Source organism: Ascaphus truei, chromosome 1 (genome assembly GCF_040206685.1).
Source record: "Ascaphus truei isolate aAscTru1 chromosome 1, aAscTru1.hap1, whole genome shotgun sequence".
Taxonomy (NCBI): Eukaryota; Metazoa; Chordata; class Amphibia; order Anura; family Ascaphidae; genus Ascaphus; species Ascaphus truei.
This window is the reverse complement of record NC_134483.1, coordinates 31099479-31123871: the sequence shown is the minus strand read 5'-3', so window position 1 is coordinate 31123871 and position 24393 is coordinate 31099479. Positions and strand designations below refer to the sequence as shown.

Here is a 24393-nt window from a genome sequence, read left to right as displayed (position 1 = left end):
ACATCTGAAACTGAATCTAAAATTAATATGGTTCCTTCTTTTAGTGTTATGATAACTTTATTTCATATAGCACGTTTCTCCTAATGGGACTCAAAGTGCGTCACAAGTACAGTATAGTGCACGGTACTCGGTACATAGCATTGTTACAGACACAGTCCCAGCTTAGATGATTTTATGATCTATGTTCTTGGTGCCTGAGGCACAGGGAGATAAAGTGACTTTCCCAAGGTCATAAGGGAGCTGAAACGGGGAATTGAACCAAGTACTCCTGATTCAAACTCAGTGGCCCTGATTCTGTAATGTGTGAGAAGCGCAGATAACGTGCTATCGCCTGAAAAACCTCGTTGACTTTAATCACACCTTACAGAATACAGACCAGTGTCTTTACTCATTGAGCCACTCCTTCTGTGGTATAGCATGGACAAAAATAATAATAGTCATATATAATGAATATCTGCCCCCAATGAGCTTATAATTCAATTTCCCCTTCCTTACGCGTTTGAGGATTATCATTGCAGATGACAGTTAAACTGTAGCACAACATTCACAGTGTGACAAAAGAGGCCAGCTGGCACAGCAATAAGGTGGTGAACAGGTTCCTAATGCTCCCCTTTTTGCCACCTCTTCGGATACCCTATTTCATTTTTGACTTTCCGTCATGTTTAGGATATGCTTATGCCTATCCCAAGTCTTTTTTTTTTTTTTTTAATTCCCTTGCTGTATCAGCCCCTACCATCTCTGCTGGGCAGCGATTCCACGAATCCACCACCCTATCTACAAAGAAGTATTTCCTCACATGTCACTTAAGTCTGCCACCGTCCAGCATGACCCCTGAAGTAGGTGGTGTTTATAGAAGGTCGTGTGAGCTGAGCTGCTTTGTGCACGTGTCAACTTCGCCTTTATCACTGTGAATGTCCTGCAGAAAACTGTGTAAATGAGAACGTTCCTACAGGGAAGGGTTAATTCCTCGGTTCTCCTGCAGCTTTATTGAAACCTGCCACAAACACTTGTCCTCAATGCTGAAGCAGTGAGTGTGATCATCCCAGCGGCTTTGCCTTCTTAACACTCATTTCTTCTTGGCTTCTGCAGGCATCAGTTACCACTTCCAGATTAAGACAGGAGATGTCAGTGGTGCCAGCTCGGACTCCCGTGTCTTTGTCAAACTGTACGGGGAGAAGGGAGACACGAACAAGCAGTTCCTGCTCGTCTCCGATAACGACCTGGCAGATAACTTTGAGAGAGGGCGAGTGGATAACTTTACCATAAACACCATAGATATTGGAAAGGTAAGAAATGGAAGTGCACGGCACAGTATTATTCATTAATTGTGAGGTATCGGCGTATCTTTATTCCTCAGTGAAATGCAGAGACGGTATTCTGTAGAAGAGGTTATATGAGCTTTCACTCTACCGGAGATGGGGGGGACAGGTGGAAGCGTAAAGGGATGAGAGTTGAAGGGTCAGGTAGATGCCAAGGTTAGTACACTAGCAGATGTGTATCTCTTCCCCTGTTAGGTGACAGACCTTATGATAGTCAGATGTTTGATATGCACAGACTGAGTAGTCTTTGGTACCAGTTGCGAAGAAGAGAGGACACACAACATTAATGCTAATCCCCTGATCCAGAAAACCCTCTGTAGTTAACACTTGGGTGACAACCTACTATGTATGGGAAACATTTATCATATTGTCTTGTGTTCACTACAGTCATTGGAATGGGAGGGGGGTGAGGGGCACAAAGCCAATGCCAACCTGCTGTCATGACTATTGATGCAGGTAGGTACCCAATGTAACTTGTTGGGAATGGCTTCTATAGATGTTTATGATACAACATTGTAGACATTTCCTAATACAAATAGTTTCAGTCCACAAATATTCTTCAGTTGCCCCACATCTGTACAAGCAGTGGGGTGGGTGATCAGTTTTGTAAGATGCTCCTCGTAGCGTAGCGGAAATGTACTGCAAACGCCACAGACATAGTAACGTTTACTAGGAAAGGCATGTTAATTAGCTGAGATATGCCTGCCAAGGTCAATTTAATCCTGAGGCTCTATGAAGACCCAGTTTAAACAACCAGGCATGTTAACCTCGGATAATGTCAAGTCATCTAACAATGTTACATAATAACCTGGTTTAAAGATTGTTTCCTAGTCACAACTTAATTAAACTTTCAGTTTCCAACTAGGGCATTCAGCCATCCTGACAACTGCTTATCTTCTCACCTATAATGTAGATTAGAGATGGTTTGTGCGCTGGCGTTGTAAGCTGCAGTTTAGTGACATTGCTCTGGTTTTACATATCCAACATCTTACTGCTTCTCTCATTGACTACAATGTCCGCCCCTATGTATGTTTACTGCTATCCTACGCTGCAGGTCTCACAGTGTGCTCGCTTTCTGTGAGGTCATTCAGTGCTGTTAGTGGTGTCATCGTGATCCACTGGCAAGTAAACCTGGAATAAGAAAAAGCCACATGTAAACACAGGCATAGGACCCCGGTGCATGTTTATATAAAAGGATAATTGCTGAACAGAAGCAGTCCCAGTATCACGTTAACCCAGGGATTCTCAACTCCAGTTCTCAAGACTCCCCCACCCAACAGGTCAGGTTTTAAGTCCAATCCTGCTTCGGCACCGATGGCTCAGTCTTCGACCGAGCTTCTGATTAAGACAGCTGTGCTGAAGCAGGGATATCCTGAAAGCCTGACCTGTTTGCGGGTCTTGAAGACTGGAGTTGGGAACCCCTGATTTAAACACAACCCACGCTACAATATTGTACGTAGTGTATATGTTTGTGTTTGGCTGAAATTGCCCTGACGCTTCTACTGTAATTTTAGGTTTATTTTATGTTCAGACATCACGGTGGATAATCAGTCTCTTTTATTTGGGGTCTGAATCAATTTTTTCTAACTCTAGCTTTATAAAGATTTTTTGTTCTGTTTCTTTTTATTTTTATATAGGACATAGTCATATTTGAAATAAATTAGAAACATTCATATTTACGTACTGTAGGAAGCAAATAAGTGACATTTTTAATTGAAGGTGATTTCATTTCTCTGAGGAAGAAAATTAAATTGATAATGTAGGTTTTTAAAAAAAACAAACAAAAGAAACGCAGAGAAGTGGAGGAGGGCAGAACCCAATATTAATTGGACGCTGTGAGGTGTATCAGAAAGTGTGCAGCAGCGCAGGGTCTGACCTTTAGTTTGTTAAAATAAGGTCTAGTGTAGACGCAGGTGAGCTAACGGTCCCAGAAATGTCTGCTTTTCTCCTACTCTTCATTTCATTTCTTAAAATATTATTCCCTCCGCCCCTTTCCCCCCCCCACCTACTCGTACTACTTGTTGCCCGTCCTAATAGGCTACCGTTTAAAAATGCTAAATGAGGCAACTGAATGTACTTGGATATGTCCCCTGTACCATTTTTATTTCTGTACCCCATGAAAATCACTGAGTAAATAAACAATTCTAAAAAACAAAAAAGAATACAAACAAACAATTATGCTGATAATTACTAAGCAGCGCTATGCCATAAACCCCCAGATTGCCATGTTCTGTCACAATATTCCAGTGTATGGAAGACGCCCGTGACCTATTCAAGTGAATGGGTCACAAGATGTCTTATTTACAGTAAATGTATGTATATCTTTATATAGCGCCCACAGTGTACTCAGCGCTTTACAAAAGAGACAATACAATGCAAGGAATTATAGTACAATACGTGCAACAAACACAATAGCAAAGGAAATCCCTGCCCCGGAGAGCTTACAATCTAAGTGGTATGATGGGAGATTTACAGAGACAGCAGGAGATGGAGTAGGTGGCAGTGCTTGGCCACCAGTGGTTGGTAGGCGTGCCTGTGGGACAGTAGCCATGAGTCTAGAGGCTATTGAAATGCTACAGTGGCTATTCTCTTTAAAGTCTTTCCTGTCCCTGTATTTTTAGATTTCTGTGACTTCCGAGTAATTAGCCTTGACCCGGGTTGTGTTTTCTCTAAAGATCAACAAGCTCTTGATTGGCCATGACAACGTGGGGATTCGAGCGGGCTGGTTCCTGGCGAATGTAGTCGTTCAGGTGCCTGCTCATGGGAAGCAGTACATGTTCCCCTGCAACCGCTGGCTTTGTAAGGATGAGTGTGACGGCAAAGTTGAGGTGGAAGTGTATGCCAGCGAGGTTCTTGACATTGAGAAAAGTAAGTATGACATTGGCTTTGACGTTTCCCTCACCAGCGCTTTATAATACAGTTACCAGAGCATTGAATCCCTGCTATAAGCAGCGTACAGTGTCATCGCTTGTGCTGGATGCACAGGAGCTACAGTACCTGCACTGTACCTGCACTACGTGGCTTTGATGGTCTTGAGTTGTCCTCTTAACCAGGTTCTTCTGCGTTAAAGACAAGTGCCTTTACCATTGGACAGCTCCTTCTTCCAGAATGCTCCCAAACTGGCAGACAGGAAAGTGCTTTGAAGTGCAAGAGTAAAAGCACCTGCCACAAGCTGAGAGACGTACACTAACCCTCACACCCCTGTGTGAAACTGTTACCCATATACCCTGCAATCATTATACCCTACCCCCTAGTATTCGTGTAATTATTGTCCCCCACCCCCTATTATTCACCCTTTGGCAATACTGAAATGTTCTTTCGTCATGCCAATAAAGCTGATTTGATTTGATTTGATTTGAGTAAAAAGCAGGTTCGTGCTGCAATATAATAATAACAATAATATATGCCATAGCATTATATATTGTAACATAACTTTCTCCTAACATTCAAATTACTTTCTGGGCTCAGCAAATAAATTGCTCAAATGAACAAATAATACATACAATCATTTAGGTAAAAGTGAGGGTTCATGCATTATGTCATAAATACTGCATGTAAGTACAGTAATTGGCAAATAAACAGTAATTTGGTATCGTAATAATTTTACAATATTAAGATAATGAAATGTAACTCCCTTTTCCTTAATACCAGTGCATTTCAGAGTATCCTTTGGGTGTGATGTATTTTTAGCTGTACCGGTATTTAAACCGCTTTCATTTTCTCATTAGTGCTTAATTATGAAGTGGTTGTAACCACTGGGAATGTGCGCGGAGCAGGTACTAACGCCAATGTCTTCATGCAACTGTACGGGGACAGTGGAAAAACCGAAGAGATGTTCTTGAGGAGCAGATCCAATGACTTTGAGAAAGGGACAGTTGATACATTTAAGGTATACCTCTGGAGCAAGTACTGTACACTTGATTGCTTTTGCTTTGTGCTGTTGGCTAGTAGATATGTGGGAACCTGTCTCCCTAGTTTGCTTTAAGGAAGGTACCCGCATGGGTGAATCTGCTAAATGTTTAATCAACGGAAGTTTGTTGATTCACAGGCACACACAAAAAAATTTGTTCTTCTGTGTTTTTCTGTGAATAATACTGAAACTCACTAATATTTGCAATGGTCACCAAAAACTGTCTCGAGGTGTGAAGCTGCTCTCCAAGTTGGATTTTTGGGGCAAAGTTTCATATCGTTACACGTTCTGAATGTCTTGCTCAAGGAGGTTTAACGGAATTTTCTAATGGTTTTGTAGAGAGCTTACAATCGTTCTGCTCCACACTTGACTACCAGTGCCCTAGTTTTGTGGTGGCTGAATACTCAGTGAATTCTTGCATGACATTCTGTAGGTTCCCTATCACCATCAGTGCCTTTCCCTCAGGTAGAGGCAGCTGACGTTGGAAAGATTCTCAAACTCCGGATCGGTCACGACGGGAAAGGTTTGGGAGACGGCTGGTATTTAGAATCGGTGGTTCTCAAACGGCTGGGGGTACGGATGCCGTCCACGGGAGACAAGAAGAAGAAGAACAATAAGAAGAAGAAATCAAGCAAGGAGGACGAAGATCTCCAGCCGCAGGAGGTGGTAGAAACCTACACCTTTGAGTGTAAGCGCTGGCTGGCGAGAGGTGAATCGGACGGGGAGCTGGTGGTGGAGCTGCTGCCTCTGGATGCATCTGGACTTGAGGGTACATACTAAGGAATAGAATTTTGAGTCTGGATTCATCATGATTGGTACCTTCCTGTAAATTGTTGTTATGCATTATGAGTATAGGAAAAAAATCTTCAAACTCCTTCAAATTTGGCATTTGCTGCTTAAACAGTAAAAGAAAAGACAGAATTTAATTTAAAAAAAAAATTATTTTCTTATTTATATTTTATCAATTCATTATTATTAATAATAATAATAATAATAATTAACTATGGTCATTATTCATTTGTTAATAATATTTTATGAATATATTTTAGCAATGCATATGGTAGAATTGGTCCACTCGATATACAGTATGCAAACTTGAAACTGATCCCCTTCCTCCCAGTTGGAGACTTCTTGTAACTTCTCCTCCTACTTGTAACATTTTTGCCCGGGGCGAATAATATAGCCACAAAGTCAGCCTTCACTGGGCAAGTAGAAAGACATAATATCAAGGCAGCAACTCAGCTCTGGGAGACAATCCTGGCTAAAGCAGCGAAACGTGAAAAATCCTATTTTTTTTTTAAATCAGTTCTGTAGTATTAGATTATACTGTCTGCATTTTTTTTTACTTCTAATGTCATTTTTCTAATTAAAAAAATTATATACTAATCCTCATTTAGATGCTATGGGAACCATTTAGAAAGTCATATTCACTTCCTCTTTTGAAACAAGCTCTGATACACACTTTTTTTTTTTTAGCTCTGCCCTTTGGCAACAAAGTATCACAAACAGATCTGTTGCTGTGTTCCAAACAGCAGACTGTCTATTACTCTGGAAGCTGTAACAATCATGTGTTACACTTAGTAATATTATCTTACCTATCAACTGCAGCATTTCACAGATTGCAGGATAGCACTAACACGAGGCTATTTCATAGTCACACAATCAGGATAATAACAGAGCACCACACGAATGCCAGCTTAGGTAAGAATGTCAAATTATACATTGTCACATGTTTACATATAAAAAAAAAGAAGGAAAAAAAGGAAGGGGGGTATAGTATCTCTGCTTTAAAAAAATAGGAACAAAATAAAAAAGAAGGGGAGGGGAGTTGCTCTAACGACTTTCGCTCTTCAGTTTATACCGTATATCACTAGATCCCGCACTGACAAGCTTGCAACCTATTGAGAGCACCATGTTGTACTTCTGCATAAAATTTGAGTAAGGTAAATTAAGGTGTAAAAAGCACCCATACATTGTCTATGGATCCTCCCAAGCAACATATATTTATTAGATCTGATTTGGAAGAAAAAAAGATCACAGAACCACCTTATTCAGATTCATGTTCAAATATAACCTAGGGCGGGACACCTAAACTGCAGTAGGATGAGCATATGACATATTTGTTCACCCTTCTCCAATAGTTAATGTTTGATAAGAAAAAAAAGGTTATGGTTGTGTCCCGTTGTCACCGTAAACTTGTACGGTGTATTGGTGGTTCATTTTTCCGTCCGATGCAGTCAATGATGTTTCTTTCAGAGAACACTTATGAGGTCCATGTATTTACTGGTAATGTTTTTGGGTCTGGAACTGATGCCAGTGTCTTCATAAATATCTGTGGAGAAATCGGGGACACCGGCGAACGGCAGCTGAAAAAGTCAAATTGCCTGAACAAGTTTGAGAAGGGACAGGTAGTAATTTTTCTTATTATTATAAATCTCGATATTTTGTTCGTATCCTGTCAGCGTAAGTAGCAGAAACGCAGAATAAAATCAATGTCTTTTCTATGACCAATTAGGCTCCCATGTGGGGGCTTTAAACATTTAGAGGTTACGTTTTTAAAGATCGCGCAAAAAAAATAAAAAAAAATATTATCGAAATAAAATGAAAATATTCATTGGCAAGTCACCAAATGAATCACAGAAAAAGATCTCATTCGTGTATCAATTTCATTTTAAATAACTTTTTGTATGTGTGTGTTGACATGTAAAGCGTCGCATTGTATGGGATACAAAAACAGTTACCCTCCTAGACAATGAAAAAAAATTGAAATATTAATCAATGCATTATCAGTAATACTTTTGCCGCCCGAGGCTTCAATAACACTTCTTCTTTAAAGGGTCTGGACAAACCCACAGGGGTGGGCAACTCCAGTCCTCAAGGGCCACCAACAGGTCAGGCTGCAGCAGGGATAGCCTGAAAACTTGACCTGTTGATGGCCCTTGCGGACTGGTGTTGCCCACCCCTGTTCTAATGCATGTCATTACCCAGAATCCATAGCTGCAGGGGAAGCACTGTATGCTAGGAGATGATGGGGAAAGGCAGGTTTGTGGACCTGTTTGAGACATACGAATGTGCTCACAAACGATATTTTTATTTGCTGAACAATGGAGAACTGAGATTTTTTTGGGGGTGCAGAAAGAGTTGACATTTCATTGGAACTCGTCTGCATTGGGGTCCAACATCCTTCAAGAATGAATGACTTTTTTCTTCACAGCTCAGGTGAGCTGGATTGTAGATGACCAGTGGTCAAAGTGTGATGGTACTGGGGTTTGGAAGTATCGATACGTTTTATTTTCACACAGACCTTTTGTCTCAAGACCACATTACATAGTTAAACCCTTAACCTCACACTGAGGAGACCCACAAGGTCGAAACAGTCTGTCTGTGAGTGGGTTTATTGGCTTTGCATCTCATCCCAGGCTTAGTTTTAAAAGCTGTGTTTAAAGCAGCATACATTGACTTACGGGTTTAACCATGTAATGTGGTCTTGAGACAAAAGGTGGCACTGTGTGCTCATTTGCAAGCAATTTCCCAGAATCCTTTGCTGCAGTTGTAGCACTATATGCTAAGAGATAATGGTGAAATGCAGGGTTGCAGACCTGTCTAAGACATGTGAATGTGCACACAAGTGATATTTTTATATGATACATATATTACAGTCCAAATAGTTTTGCCGCAATATTTAATAAATTGAGAGAAATAAAAAATCAAAGTCAGACACAGCACTGCTACTTTTTCAGAACACTGTTTGTTACCAAATTCATATGCCATATTTAAATTCCCATCTGTTGGATGTGTCTGTCTGGGCTGCAGGAGGATATATTTATTATAAAGGCGGTGGACATGGGAGAGCTGAAGAAGCTGAGAGTCCGGCATGATAACGCTGGGGGGAATGCGGGCTGGTTCCTGGACCGCGTCGAGATTGTGGATGGGAAGGATGACACAAAGTAAGCCTGGTCCGTCACAGCATGCGTGCGCCTTCCAAGTCATTACATGGTTTGACAGACAACAGATTAAAAAAAAAAGACTGGTTTGCAATGATAATATCCGTGGTGACACGTTGAAGGCGTATTCCTCCCGTCATTCGATGTGTAGTGCACGCTGCCGGGAGAGAGGTGCGAACGTGCCCAAAAGGGGGTTTCTAATTTTATCATGTGTTGTTTTTCGTGAATTGCGGCAAAGTTGCACAATTTTGCGTTGCTAAAAATTCACACGTTTCCACCGAGTGTTTGCATGTTTTACCTCCAAAAACACTAATCTATACAGTATAGCATGTGGAGAGATGCTTGGGAAAGCACCTGGGAAATAGACTTATGTGGATATGCGGATAAGCTCATTTGAATATTCAAATGATTCCCATGTGCATATTTCTCAGGTGTACTCATGGTATCTCTCCACGTGTTGTATAGATGCGTGTTTTTGGGAGGTATACAGTCACTGGGAACTCGTCTGAAATCAAAGTTTAATCTCCTCTCCAGAGAGAGCCCCATTTCATGGCCTGGATTACAACGATGTGGCGAATCGCTGGCAAACAATGACGCAAACTCTGACGCAGGCGCAATATTTTCTTTTTGATGGCAAAAATGGGCAGATTTTGCCTGGTGCTCAACATTGGGCAAAGTTTGCATATCCCTAGTAGCCAGTTTAGTCAGCATGAAAACAGAATGATTTGCTTGAATATCGATGACTTTATTTTGTACCTTTGAGAAATTGGTTTAACAAAATACAATAGCTTTATAGATGGCTTCTTCCTGAAATATACAACTATGTCTGAGTAACTGCATTTGTACACACTGATCTTTGGGAGAAAAACTCCTTTTGTCCAATGATTAATTGAATATGTGATGTAGTTGGCCTGAAATTGTATTATATTTCCTGCAACACTCAATGTGTATTATATTTGCAAGTGACAGTATGCATAGCTAGTGATATATAAATACAAATTCTGTATACAGACATGCATACAGAAAGACGAGTTTTTATTGGTTAGTCGTAGTGAAGCAATAGAAAAGTGATAGAAATCCATCATTCACTAGAAATATAATTACAAGTACAATATGGCAATACAGTATGTTGTTTTCACTTTGAGCTATTTATATCCATAGCTAATCAGCAACTTTTATTGTACCTTTTTTTCATACAAAGTCTCAACTTCGACACATGACTCTCTTACCTTGGGTTAGTGTATACTAGATGAGTTGAACATTAGGCTTGCTTCCCTCATTTTGGTGCATGCTCAAATTTTAAAATCCCACATTTCAGATGGAAACTGAAATGTTACATTGTTAATAACATTTGTGTAATGATTGTATGTCTCGTGACTCCATACACGGTCTCATTCTGCCCGTCCCACACATTTGGTGTCATGTGCATTACAGTAAACCTATTAACACAACATTTTACAGTCGGGACATGGGACGCCACAGCTTTTGTTGCACTGTAAGGATAAAGGGCCATATTTGCTAAGTCATGCTATGTGAAAGACACTTTAGAGCCCATTCACTTGCATAGCACCACTGAGCATATATGAGCCATTCAATGACCCATTCTCTTGTGATATGCATGTTGTGATGAATCACAATACTCGGCCCACTATCACAGTACACCCCGGGGAAAAGCGGTGATATTTTGTTATGCTATTACAGTGTATGTTCTGCTATCACTGTGGCCAACTGCTCAGGCTACATATGGAAAATTACCCACGACTGGATTTGTAACCTGTCTTTTGCTTCACACCCTCACATGAAGTTAAATTGGGCTTGATTGTTACCCTTCCCCCTCCACTACACACTCCCTTTCTTACAGGTAGTTTGCAAATCATCTTATCCTCTTCCACATTTACAGGTATTACCCTATTTAATACCTCTGATGTCATTATAGTTTGTGATGTTTTTGGGGCGTCCACCTGGAAGACGTAGGATTTTATTGTGTTGTGGTGCTTTAATAAATGATGATTGTCAATAGCACATTGTTTAACCGGTTTACTACTGTGTGCTGCAGATATTTCTTCCCATGCCAGAGATGGCTAGCAGTGGATGAAGATGATGGCCAGATCTCGAGACAGCTGGTACCTGTGAATGAGGCCTTTATGAAGAAGGACGAAGATACAGATGAACAGTCTCTTGCGACACTGGGCCTAGAACAGAAAGGTTTGTGTTGAAGTTCTATAGTAACATGATCAGCGGAACGCCAACAAGTGGCTGCTCCAATATATTATTGGATGTTCTGTAGCACCTCGAGTAGCAAATACAAGAACGGGGAGACAAAAAAATCACCAAATATACAAAGATACAACATCATTTACTCATTGCACTTCTTTCATTAATATTCTGCTCATCGTATGGGGGAGGGGGATTTAGAGCCAGGGGAAGCTCACATCCATCCAACACAACCCAGACACTAACCAGAAAGAATGTATCCACCCGGTTAGTACAGTAATGTTCTAGTTTGCTTTAAGTTAATGGCTGGAGTAGATTAGTGACGTTGAAGTGGGTGAACTGGTTCGAATCCCAGTGTCTCTTCTTGTACTCTTTGGCACGCGACTTTATCAGCTGCAAACTCTTTGTGACAGAGATTCATTGTGGACGGGGAGAGATTCGCTACACTTCTGTCAGAAGTCTTCTCTGAGACTGAGCTGGTGTTACCCGCCATTCATGTTTATCCCAGATTCAGCCCTGATACCCCCCAGCAGAGCATAGTTAACCCTCCCCATTGGGCAAAATGCCATACTGGATACATTGTCAGCATTATATAAGGAAAAAAAGTGACACACTGTGAGCTCATTTGCAATGTCATTACCCAGAATCCCTGGCTGCATTGCTAAGAGACAATGGCTAAAGGGAGGGTTGCAGACCTGTCTGAGACATGAATGTGCTTTCAAGTGGTATTTTCATTTGCTGTACACAATGCGGTGGAGGGTTTTTGGCACTTCTTTACTCACCAAAACTTCTTTTGTTTACCAACTACAATGTACCAATGCAACCCCTGCAAGTTCAAACCCAGACCCACCTCACCATATATATTCAGCGGCGGATTTGAAAATCCGCCACCTCTAGGCACTTAGCCATTGCAGCCGCCTCCTTGCTGCCGCCCTCCTTCTGAATCTGAAATGACGCTGCGGGGCGTCACCAACGTGACGTTGCATAGCGCCGCGTTGCCATGGTAACCCGACATCATTACGTCATTTGGCACCCCTTTGCCACGTCAACGAGACGCCGTGTGACGTCCGCTGGTGACGTCTGCGGTGTCATTTGATGCTGCAATTCACAAGGATAAGGAAGGCGGCAGCAAGGAGGCGGCGGGCACAGCGAAGTGCCTTCCCATCAGGCACGATAGGCCAGAGTGCGCAGAAAATGTATATGGGGGCAGACATTTTTGCCGCCCCAAAATGTTGCTGCCCTTGGCCAGGGTATAACGGGCCTAATGGAAAATCCGCCACTGTATATATTTATGTCAAAAAGGAGTGCTACTGGGAAAGTGACAATGTATAAACAAAAGACAGCAAGCCCCAATGTGACCTCCAACATGACAAATCGTATACTTAAATACTGATCAGTGAGGGTCACTTAGTTAAAGTCAGGGTGCGAGCTTACAGGGGCAGTGTGTGTATATTTAATTGGGTAACCTCCAAACGGTCTGTGACGCCTCCCTGTTTCCCAGCTAGCCCGGTCCACGTTTAAATAGCAAGTCCTGGGGTGCAGCTGTGAATGGCCAGTTTATTAAGACTTCTTTCTCCTGTTAGAGGGGTAAAGAGAACGTTTGCAGAGATAGTGTTAGGACTTACAGGAAGAGGGCACACCGTGACATGGTCTGCAAGCTTATAATGCTTTGACCAAAGAATGTAACTAAGAGACCCTCACTTATGTGAAAAGAACAGATACATGTTTAATTACATGATTTGTTATGAGGATGTCGCATTGGGATTCTCTGTCATTTGTTTACAACTTCTTTTGTGCCTGAAAATATGACTGCATGGGCATTTCACCATCTTAAAACTGTGATTATTTGCACCAGTAATCTTGACTAAGGTTGAGGTAATTTCACATTTTGACACAGCACTGTGTATTGACATACATAAATACAGCAAGCATTAGCTTATATGAGCTCCATGTAACAATGGTTTTTCAGACAAAAGGTGACACATTGTGTGCTCATTTTCATGTCATTTCCCAGAATCCCTTGCTCCAGTGGAAGCACTGTATGCTGGGGATAATGGTGAAAGGCAGGGTTATATATATATTGTAGTAGATTAAAAAGTACATAATAAATCTCTCACATGACAAATCTTGTATCTTAACTTTTGGTACAGAATTAGGGTGGGAGGCACTAAAGTGTGATACTGCTCAAAAATATTGGCTGAAAGATTTTCAGGAAATAAAAACAGCAATGCCCACTTTCAGGAAATATTGCAATCTTCTCTAACTTAATTAGATTTTGTTTTCCGTATTGAACCCGGCTCACACATTTTGTACTGAAAATGCTACTTGTCTCCAAAAATGCTTTAAACCAGAACATTTGCATTAATGCTGTGATTTATTAAGTCACATTATTCAATTATTACTGTATGTAATTTAGCAATCACGAAAACATACCTTTAAAAAATCCATTTTGTTTTTCAGTCTAATACATTGAATTAATACAGACTAAAAAAAGATTCTTCTAAACAACTTGGATGCAGCAATTTGCATCAATTTTACATGTACAGTACAGCAATAAGGATTTCCATCAATTTTCATGTTTGCGCATTTGTCTCATTAAAATTTTCCTGCCTTGAGGTAAACATTATTCCCAAAGCAAAATGTTCCTTTTAAGCATATATACAGTACAAAGCTATTTGTCAAGATATCGGAATGCCCCCTGTGTCACCTTGTTACTTTGTTATCGAGAAAGTCATGGAAGTTACAGGGCTAATGTTATTTGCACGGCCATGAAATTAAAATAATTCATCGACACACAAAATGTGCCCTAAAAAATATATATATCAGTGTCTTCTGAGTGTTCACCGTCTCAACTCTTGCTGTCCTACTTATGAGCAGCTCGCAGCTGCGGAAGTTCTATAAATGTCTGCCCTACCTGTGCCCCTTCTTACGCGCTGTCTGTACTGGCTCATCGTAGGAGAATGCATTTCGGTGTATTATGGCATGATGGTGGTGGTATTCACCCCTGGGATATCGGAGTGGTCTAGCCACTTGGTCCAGATTTTAAGGAAATTTGTGCCGGTGTCGTTGACCAGACTTGTCAACTGTTCCATCCGGAAATATACCAGATTCTATTTCGAATTTTCGAAATGGTGGGTAAGTCTGGGAGCTTCCACAACGCTGCGAGTTCGCACCGCATGGCTGTTGCAAAATGTGCAATCAGTTTCTGTGCCGGTCTGCCTATTCCCCGAGTGTGCCTGCCTAGCAGGAACAGCCAAGGGTCCAGGGGGGCCGCCTGTCGGAGAATACTCGTTAGCCAATCCTGGATTTCCTCCCATAAAGGAGACACTTTGGGGCATCCCCACAGCATGTGAAGCAAGTCCGCCTGTTCCCCGCATTGTTTTGGACACAATGGGGGGTAACCTTTGACGAACTTTGCCAATCGTGTCGGGGTGAGGTACCACCTCATGAGGACTTTATACGCATTCTCCTTCAAGGTGGTGCATATAGAGCTTTTCGCTGCTGCCAGTACTATTGTGGACCAGTCCTCGTCTTCTAATGTCTCCCCTAAGTCCGTTTCCCATTTGATTCTATACGCCAATTTAGTGTCTACGTCTTGTCCAGGACAGACCACCTCTCTGTATATCCGAGAAGTGAGTCCCGTGGTGTCCGTGCCTCTGGAACACAGCTGCTCAAAATTTGTGCGTTTGGGGCATTTGGGGATTTTTGCATAAAATGCTCGCACCTGGAGATATCTGAAAAATTCGGAGTTGGGCATCTCTGTTTCTGATCGTATTTGTTCGAATGATTTGATAGTTTGGTTTCTCTCCAGGTGTAGTAATCTAGTGATGCCTTTTGCTTTCAAGACCGCAAGGTTCTTGCGTAACATACCCGGAGCGAAATCAGGGTTCCCCGTAATCGGGGTCATAAGTGTGTGCTGGGTTGTCAGGGCACACTTGTGTTTGGTGCTCTCCCAAGTCGCCAACGAGCTAGTCACTGCAGCCAGCGGCTCACTGAATGTCTGATATGTCTTTTTGGGTAGCCAAATTAGGTCTTGTATCTCTACAGGGTCACAGCATGCTTTTTCCAGCTCGACCCATCTTCGCAGGCTTGGGTGCATGTGCCACTGAATAATTTGGGTTAATTGTGCCGCTTTGAAATACGATATCAAGCAAGGTACCCCTAAACCTCCTCTAACTGTTGGCCTTGTGAGAATACTACTTTTTATCCGTGGTTTTTTATTACCCCAGACGAATTTCACCATAGAGGACTGTAAGCGGAGGATGTCGTCCCTGATCACTTGTATCGGGAGGGTCTGAAACAGATACAAGATTCGGGGTAGGAGATTCATCTTAAGGCACTGGATCCTGCCGATCCACGAGATTGTGTGGCCTGACCAGATCCGAAGATCCTCCCTCAGAGTCCTAATTAGTCTGGGGTAATTGGCTTTGTAGAGGGCTTTGTATTCTTTAGTGATATAGATACCTAGATATTTAATGGAGGATGCTTGCCATTTGAAATTAAAATTCAGTTCAATTAATTTTTCTGTGACCTTTGACAGGTTGATGTTTAAGGCTTCTGATTTTGTCTGATTGATTTTGAAACCCGATATCTTATTAAATTCGTCTAGTAGCTGAAAACATTTGGCAGGGAGGTAAGGGGTTTGGACAACATTAGTATAATGTCATCTGCATATAGGGCCACTTTGTGTGACTGATCTTTTATCTGTAACCCTGTTATATCTGGGGAGTTGCGGATATGTGCCGCTAGGGGTTCTATACATAATGCAAAGATAAGTGGGGACAGGGGGCATCCCTGCCTGGTGCCGCTCTTCATTGGAAAGTCTTCCGAGGGGAAGCCCTGGTGTCTGACCTTCGCCCTCGGTTCCCTATAGAGAGCCAGAATAGCGCCCAACATTCTCCCCCCTATGCCAAACACTCGCAGTGTCTCTGTAAGATAGGGCCAATCAATGCGGTCGAAGGCCTTTTCAGCGTCTAAACTCAATGCCATAGACGGGATGTGCTTTTTCTGTGCCAAATCAATTAGATCTATTATCCGTCTGGTATTGTCCGTAGCTTGCCTTCCGCATATAAACCCTACTTGATCGGGGTGGACCAGCTTCGGCATGACTGAATTCAGACGGTTGGCTAATAATTTGGAGAAGATTTTAGTGTCTGAATTGATGAGAGATATTGGCCGGTAACTTTTGCAGTCTGCTGGATCCTTCCCTGGTTTGGGGATCACTGTTATAGACGCTTGGAGCATTTGGCTAGGAATAGGGGCACCATCTAGAAACGAGTTGAATAATCGGACCAGGTGAGGTACTAATGTTTTTCTAAATTTTTTATAGTACAGGTTAGAGAAGCCATCCTGGCCTGGGGCTTTGGATGGCTTTAGAGCTTTTATTACCTCTGATATCTCCTCACCTGAGAAGTCTTCCTGTAATGCCTCCCTTTCCAATCTGCTCAGGCTGGGTAATTTTGCCTCAGTTAGAAATGTCTTCAGCTGCCTATGAGTGTTCTCACAATGGGAGACCTTCGCCCCATCATATAGGGTCTCATAGTACTTTTTAAATTCCTCTACAATTTGTTTGGGATCAGAAGTAAGGTCACCGTTCTTGGTTCGAATGGTTTGAATATGGAAATTGCGGTTACAATTTTTGAGTTTATTGGCAAGTGGGGTATCTGGCTTGTTCGCTTTCTCATAGAATTGTCGCCTAGACCAGGTCAGCTCCTTCTCAGCTCGGGAGGACATCAACAGATGCAATTTTGTTTTAGTGTCACGCCAGGCCTGTAAGGTCTGCGCTTGTTTGGTAGTTTTGTGTAGGGCGGAGAGGGCTGATAACTCGGATTGGATCATAATTTTCTTTTCCCTCGCTTTTTTCCGCCTACTGGCTATCCCTATGAGTTCTCTGCGAAGAGTTGCCTTATGGGCCTCCCATAGGGTGGATTGGGATGTCACACTACCGACATTCTCCTCAAAATAGACCCTGATTTTATCCCTTATTTCCGTTTCAATTTCAGGGATTTTTAGCAAGAATTCATTAAGCTTCCATGTCGCTCCTGGTCTGTCTAGTCTGAAGTCTGTGCAACGCAGCTCAATTGGTGCATGATCTGACCATGAAATATCATGGATGCCCGTATGGGAGATCTGCGAAACCATTCTGTTGGACACAAAGAGGTAGTCTATCCTGCTGTATCTGTCATGTGGGTGCGAATAGAACGTGTACTCTTTTGCTCCTGGGTGTTGTTCCCGCCATATATCTACCAACCTATTTGTCTTGAGGCCCTGGTTCCAAATTGCTCTGCTTTGTGTGTGCTTCGTTACCTTGGGTGTGCACCTGTCGGCCTTAGGATCTAATGTAAGGTTGAAATCACCCCCTAAAACTATACCGCCTTGTGCCACTCTATGTAAAATGGTAAAGAATTTTGTGAAGAAGGTATCAGCTCCCTCGTTGGGGGCGTATACATTGGCAATTGTGAGGGGCTGTCCCCCCATCTCGCCTACTATTATCAGGAAGCGACCATTCTTATCCTTTTTTGTTAGAATTATATTAAATGCAAGGCGATTGTGTAATAAGGTTGCTACCCCTCTTTTTTTTACGTTGGCTGGTGCGGAGAGCCATGTTCTATATTTGCTATCCAGAAACTTGGGGGAACTGGTCCTTGAAAAGTGGGTCTCTTGGAGTAGTATTATGTCGGGGTCTTGCCTCCGGTAGTCTGTGAATGCAAGTTTTCTTTTCAGGGGGCTATTAAAACCTTTTGTGTTGTGTGATAAGATAGTAAAATCCTTACCCATTGATGTTTTCAATAGGGATTGCTGCGTTACCTCTTTCTAGTGGGGACATGAACTCCAGCAGAGTATGATCCTGTGAACTGCCTTGTACACTGCTCATCTGGCAAGGGAAGAAACAATGGGGTATACACATTGGGAACAGTGGGGAGACAACAAATAAACTTTGATAACTTTCGGTGACCGCAGGGGACCAAGATCCCCTGGGCACCAGAACTGCCCCACGTGGGGTTCCGGTTCGGGTGGGCCCACCTCCGACCATGCGAGGTTGAGCTTGACCCGCTTTCACCGGCCCACCGGGGTCTTGCATGGATCTCCTGGGGTCTATCCCCCAAGTATCCATGAGGAGACTCATGGCGACGGTAAGAAGGAGGCTACCCCCCCCCCCCCTCGGTTTTTAACCATGCTTATGGCAAATCTTTATAGTCAATGTGATCGTCTGGCATCTCCAGGACCGCGAGCTGATTCGGTATATGTGTACCCTATCTATGTGGGGGACTTTTCCCATTCCTTAGCTCATATACGGTGTGTGGTGTCTCTGTGCCTTGTGACCTATATCTACCTTAGGGTGTTCTACGGTTCTCTTTTTATTCCTGCTCTCTCAGAGCTCCTGCCCTATTGGCCCCTATCTTAGGTGCATGAGACTAGGTGGTCCTGCGCCCCTTTAACTAGCTGCATTACTGCTGCCCGCTGTGTGATACTGCTACGCCCTGCCTTGCCTCTCTTGGGTATTCCCCCCTCCCCCTACTGCCCTTAGTGTGTCCTATCTCCGTGTCCGAGTTATGTGTGGGTATTGGCACTGTCCGTCGGGGGGGCGTCTGTAAGTGGGGCAGGGGTGTCATCCGAAGGAGAGTCTGCGGCCGGCGAGTCTGCGGGCGGAGAGACATTGCAAGTCTGTCCATGGGGCTGCGCCTTCCTCTGTGTGCTGCCCCGGATGTCCGGTTTCTCCGGTCTCTTAGCTGTTCCGGCGCCGTCTCGTGACGTAGATCCTCTTTCCCCCCTTCGGGCGCCTCTACCAAGATGGCCGCGCGGCCATATCCGGTGACATCTTTCCGGTCCTTGCTCATTCACCGCCGGATGTCGACGGAAGTGGACGTCTTCCCGCGTTGGGCTCTTCTTCTTCCGGTCGTGCAGTTTTTCTTCCCGCCACGAGTCGTGATGCCTCCATCTTCCCTGGGTGCGTACCACGCGTCTCTTCCGGGTTGCGGGGCAGCCATTGTCATCGGAATTGCAGGTAAGTCTCTTTTTTTTGCAGGTTTAGGTCTAAACCCGTGGAGTAGAATATGCCTGTCCCACATTAGGTAGGTGAAGCTGCGGCACTACGTATGCCTAGTCCGCTGCTTAGCGCTTCCAGCTGCTAGCGGTCCTGTGAGTCCAAACTGTAGGCCATAACTTGTAGGCAACCAAAACTGATAACAGAACATTTTATTTGAGCTGAACATGCTTTTTTTTTCACTCCTTCTCCGGCTCGATGGAGGCTCGGGTCTTCCGGGATGTGCCGGCCTGCTGCCACTCATTGTCCGGTTCTATCTCTGTCCGGGGGCTCCTAGCTTCTCCGGTCGTCACTCCCAGTCTACGCAGGAATTCCTCCCCCTCCTCCAGGTTTTTCATTGAGGTGGCCTTTCCGTTCCTGATGACTAGTAAGCCGAACGGAAAGGTCCACCGATATCGGATAGCTTTGTCTCTGAGGAGGCGGGTGATAGGCTGCAGCTTCAGGCGTCTGGCCAGGGTTAGGGGGGACAGGTCTTGAAAAAGTTGTATAGAGATACCCTCAAATTTACAGGCTTCCTCCCCCCGGGCTTTTGTAAAGACTGCCTGCCTGGTGCGGTAGTAGTGCAGCCTGGCGATCACATCCCTGGGTTGCGCATTCGCCAGCGGTTTACTCCGTAGGGCCCTATGGCACCTATCCAGCATTAGTTCTGCTGCCGGTGTGTCAGGGAGCAAACTCGCCATCCATCTAGTGAGAAAGTCTTCAATCTCCGTTATGTCCTCTGGTATGCCTCGGATGCGAATGTTGCTCCGCCGGTCCCGGTTCTCAGCATCCTCCTGTCTCTCGGCCAGCTCTGTGATCTGGTTTTGCAGGTATGCGGAACGTTTGTCAGACTTTTTTATTGTGGAGGAGACCGCCACCATTTTGTCCTCCAGGGCCCCAGTTCTTTCTCCCAGGCCCTGTACCTCCTTTCGGAGTTCCTTTATTTCGGCTCTAAATAACGACTTCATGTCATTATACAGCCGGTCGAAATCGCACTGCCGTACTGGCCGCTGCTCTGGCATCTCCTCCCGGTCCTCCTCGGGTTCCGACCCCGATCCTGGTGCCGAGCCGGGCGCCATTTCTGCCCTCCCGTCTCTGGATGAGGATCTTCTCAGATATCTCCGGAGATCCCCCGTGTTCTTCTTTTTTGTTGATGGCGGGGCCATCGCTGTGTGTTCCGGCGTCGGTAAATGTTATTTGTGTACAAAATCTGTAGCTTTGGTTTGCTTTATTTTGAAAGTTGCTTTGGCGGGGGTGGGAGCTATACGATTAGGCAGCTATTCCCCTCACCATCGCGCATGCGCCTCTTGGTTTTATATTTTTAAATCTCCTGTCTCACGTAGGCCAATTGGAAGCTGCAACAAATGACTTACTGTAAGTCAGGCCTGCACAACTCCAGTCCTCGAGGGCCGCAAACAGGCCAGGTTTTCAGGATTTCCCTACTTCAGCACAGCTGGCTCAATTAGTGGCTCACTCATACTGATATCCTGAAAATCTGGGATATCCTGAAAATCTGGCCTGTTTGCAGACCTCGAGGACTGGAGTTGTGCAGGCCTGACTTAAGTGAACAGACCACTACAAGCAGTGTAAAGTTCGGTGATGGTAAACACGCCTTTTAAAGCGCTGTTTATAATAATTCTGCAATTACAATAAAACAGACGAGTTAAAATAGTAAACGACGGTGCCATTTATTTTAACAGCCAAATCGACGACATATACAGTGAGAGTGAAGACAGGAGAGAAGAAGAATTCCGGGACAGACGCCAATATATTCCTAATACTTTATGGAGAGAAAGATGACACTGGTAAGTGAAAGCCAAGAAACAACACTCAGACGGTATGATAATGTGACAGGTAGTAGACACCCCACAGCAGGACAGGGTTTTCCACCAATGAAATACATTCCATTTTATTACACGATTATTAATGTGAAAGTCCCGTCATTTAGAGCCACATTTAGTAAGTGTTGGGCCATTAGACACCTTGGGCGACGTCTCAAAATTGTGCAGTTTTCCACAAGACCTGGAGGAAAAAATTGCATTGGCATAAATTTGCCCCAGTGACATAATTGTGAATCGTATTAACCTTCCTTCCTACATTTGGTGCAGCGGCTAATACCACATACTGTAAATGTGCTTGGTTTATTTGATGCGTAAAGCGAGGAAAACTGTACAAGTTATAGGCACAACTTTTGATGACGAGCATCTCATTATTACATTGCTCTGGTGATCTCCTCCCCTAAATTCTTCTATAACTGCTCCCCAAAATGCACATGGAACAAATCATAATGCAACGCACCACGATACACTGCCACAGGGTCACGCAGAGTTGAAATGGTGCAGTTCTCTCTTGTTTTTGGAGCAATTGCTGCCGTTTGCGACACTTGACACTGTACATGCAGTATCTAACCTTGTGGTCCATTTAAATGAACCACATAAACATAACACACACAACATAAATTGTTGTACAGATTAGCAGTGCTCAGAAGATATGTCAAGATGTCAATGTCTTCGTACCGAAATCCATGAGATTGAGGTATTTGGATCAAACAGTGGTGTTTTAGTAGGGAAGCCCAGACTTCTAGCAGTGAGACTCCGTGGTAGTGGAAGAGATCTCGTGTATACAGTATATGGAGAACCAGTAAGTTGACATTTCTGTAAATATGGTCCTTGGCAAATTAAGCTTAGTCAGAGCAGCAGTTCTTCCAGATTTTTGAGGGCACAAGACCATTGAAGCCACCTTCTAAATAATCCCCATTCATTATTTTTCTTTTCATTTCTCATAAAAAAAAAAAAGAAGTGATAACCCTTTCACTGCCAGAGCGGCGTAATGCAATGCAATGCGAGCCCCTCTGACAGCGAAAAAGTTGTGTTACAGGAGTGTTGCTCTTCTTTTTGTAGCGAAATCTTTCAGAAAAAGAAATGTAGATATAGGCAGAAAGCTCTAGATTACATCACGTGAAAGCAGCAATCTGTGCTGTGGCCATCTGTTACACTTTTTCTTTACATTGTCTGAGATGGAGGGTCCCAAGTAGTTGAACCGTTTTAGCTATGAATTTAGCTTTGTCTCCATAGTTGAATTGTTGTCTGGGGGAAACAATATGGCCGGCAGGTCTGCATCACAGCCAGATAGATAGAGATGGAGAAGCGCTCAAATGCAAGGTATAATAACCAATAATAGCCAAAGCCAATGTCCAAGGATAATCCAGAAGCAATAATGATGAGTAAAAATAGTAGCTAGCAATATTGGGTTAATAAGCCTCCTGAAGACAGGTAATGGGCAGGAATAACCCCCCCATGATCAGTCTCATTGGAAGTAACCCTGTAGTAATAAAGTACTCACAATTCCTTGGTATGGGGCTGGCAGGACGTGCAGCTTCCAGTGGTAGTAGATACAGGAAGTGGAAAGGAGCGCACGATCCAACAGGATTTGCTCCTGTTGGATTGTGCGCTCCTTTCTACTTCCTGTATCTGCATCACAGCCAGCCAATAGAAAACCACATCACTGGGATGTTGGAGTGTTCTGTTCGGTGACCCCAGCAGACATCTTGCTGATAACCCCAAGCGTTGAAAATGTGAAACGCCCGGAGTTTAGAATACAAATAATTGCTGCCTTAACCCTTCTCATGCTGGAAGATCAGCAACACCCGAGTGCAAAGGGGCTGTGTCATAAATGACCTCTCCCACTCTGTTCTTATAGCATAACTATATTATACACCTGCTAAATCTCTGCCCTCCTGTTCAGCAGGATGATGCACCACACACGCAGGCAATTTCTCAGCAGCTTTAAACTGATAACATGTGATTTTATTTCATTGTGATGGATCCTAGGCCACTTCACAGTATTACCAATTACAAGTATTTCACATTTTTTCTTGAATTGCCAATTATCTTAAATAAGTGGAGCATCCCTGGAGTAGAGATAATCTGTATCATTAAACACTGCCGCATTTTGTCCATGCATTAAATAACTGCTTTAAAATCTATGGTTATATACCTACAATAATACATACTGTAGGATGGTGTCCAGCAACGAAATGCTTCAACTCAGGGTTCCTTTTGATTGCGTGTGAATACACAATATAGATCGACTATAACATACTGAGAGCTGGAAATGTTCCATTGAACAAGCTCTTATTTTCATGTGTGGTGTTTCTCAGTGACGCAGCTAAAAATCCATGCAGCTGATGCAAGTTAAGAAAGGAATGACCATCGCTTCATTCCATTCCCCAGCATGTCAGTGTGACATTGATGTTCACTCAAACTGGGGCCACTCTGACACACGATCGATGGAAAGTAACATACAGTATTTTCAGAATGCTTCCAATAGCTGGATTCCTGCGTACAAAAGCAAATTCAACTAGGCATCCTGTGTTGGTAACCACCGAATAAACACTTTCAGTGTGCATTTTCCTAACTGGAATTTCTCAAATGTTGAGTAATTTTAGAGGTAGTTCCAACGAATATATCTCTGTGAGTAGTAGAAGGGATAATCAGTGGATGCAATGTGGTGGTGAGATCAGGAACAAAATACCAATGCCTTTTATTGGCAATCCTATAATATTCCACTTCTGAAACCAGGCAGTTTGCAAAACTTGCGTTCCCAATATATGGGTGTCATCTTACGATTTGTGTAAATAGGAAGATAGGAAGAGTTAGGGGGGGGAGGAGTTACCTTATACAGTATAATGGGATTTACCAACTTCAGTTTCCCTGTGCGTCACTGTTTTACCTTTTTATCGCGGCGAATAAATCCAACCGTTCTAAAGCGGTGTAAACTTCCCTGGTAAACCATGTGTGTCAGATGTGTAAAAAGCTATTTTTTTAACATTTGATGTAAACACAGGCAGACAATGTACCAGAAACCTTTGTGTTGATACACTAGACAGATAAACCTCGGGACTCACTAAGCGCCACTGTGGAGTATCACCCTGCGATCCCGCTTTAACTGGCATAAAGCATAACGTTTGATAGATGCATTTTG

The 24393-nt window shown here is 43.3% G+C and overlaps 1 protein-coding gene across 3 annotated transcripts in view; it reads left to right on the top strand.

The window, feature by feature from the left end:
• The window catches only part of LOXHD1 (lipoxygenase homology PLAT domains 1), a 303909-nt gene that overhangs the window by 173278 nt on the left and 106238 nt on the right, over positions 1-24393 (top strand). For all 3 annotated transcript variants that reach the window (XM_075585679.1, XM_075585670.1, XM_075585689.1), the window contains 8 exons: positions 1090-1286; positions 3995-4187; positions 5048-5208; positions 5695-5998; positions 7486-7637; positions 9043-9176; positions 11230-11378; positions 21111-21215. In XM_075585679.1, coding sequence (XP_075441794.1) covers positions 1090-1286; positions 3995-4187; positions 5048-5208; positions 5695-5998; positions 7486-7637; positions 9043-9176; positions 11230-11378; positions 21111-21215 — 1395 coding nt within the window. The remainder of the gene's footprint in view (positions 1-1089; positions 1287-3994; positions 4188-5047; positions 5209-5694; positions 5999-7485; positions 7638-9042; positions 9177-11229; positions 11379-21110; positions 21216-24393) is intronic.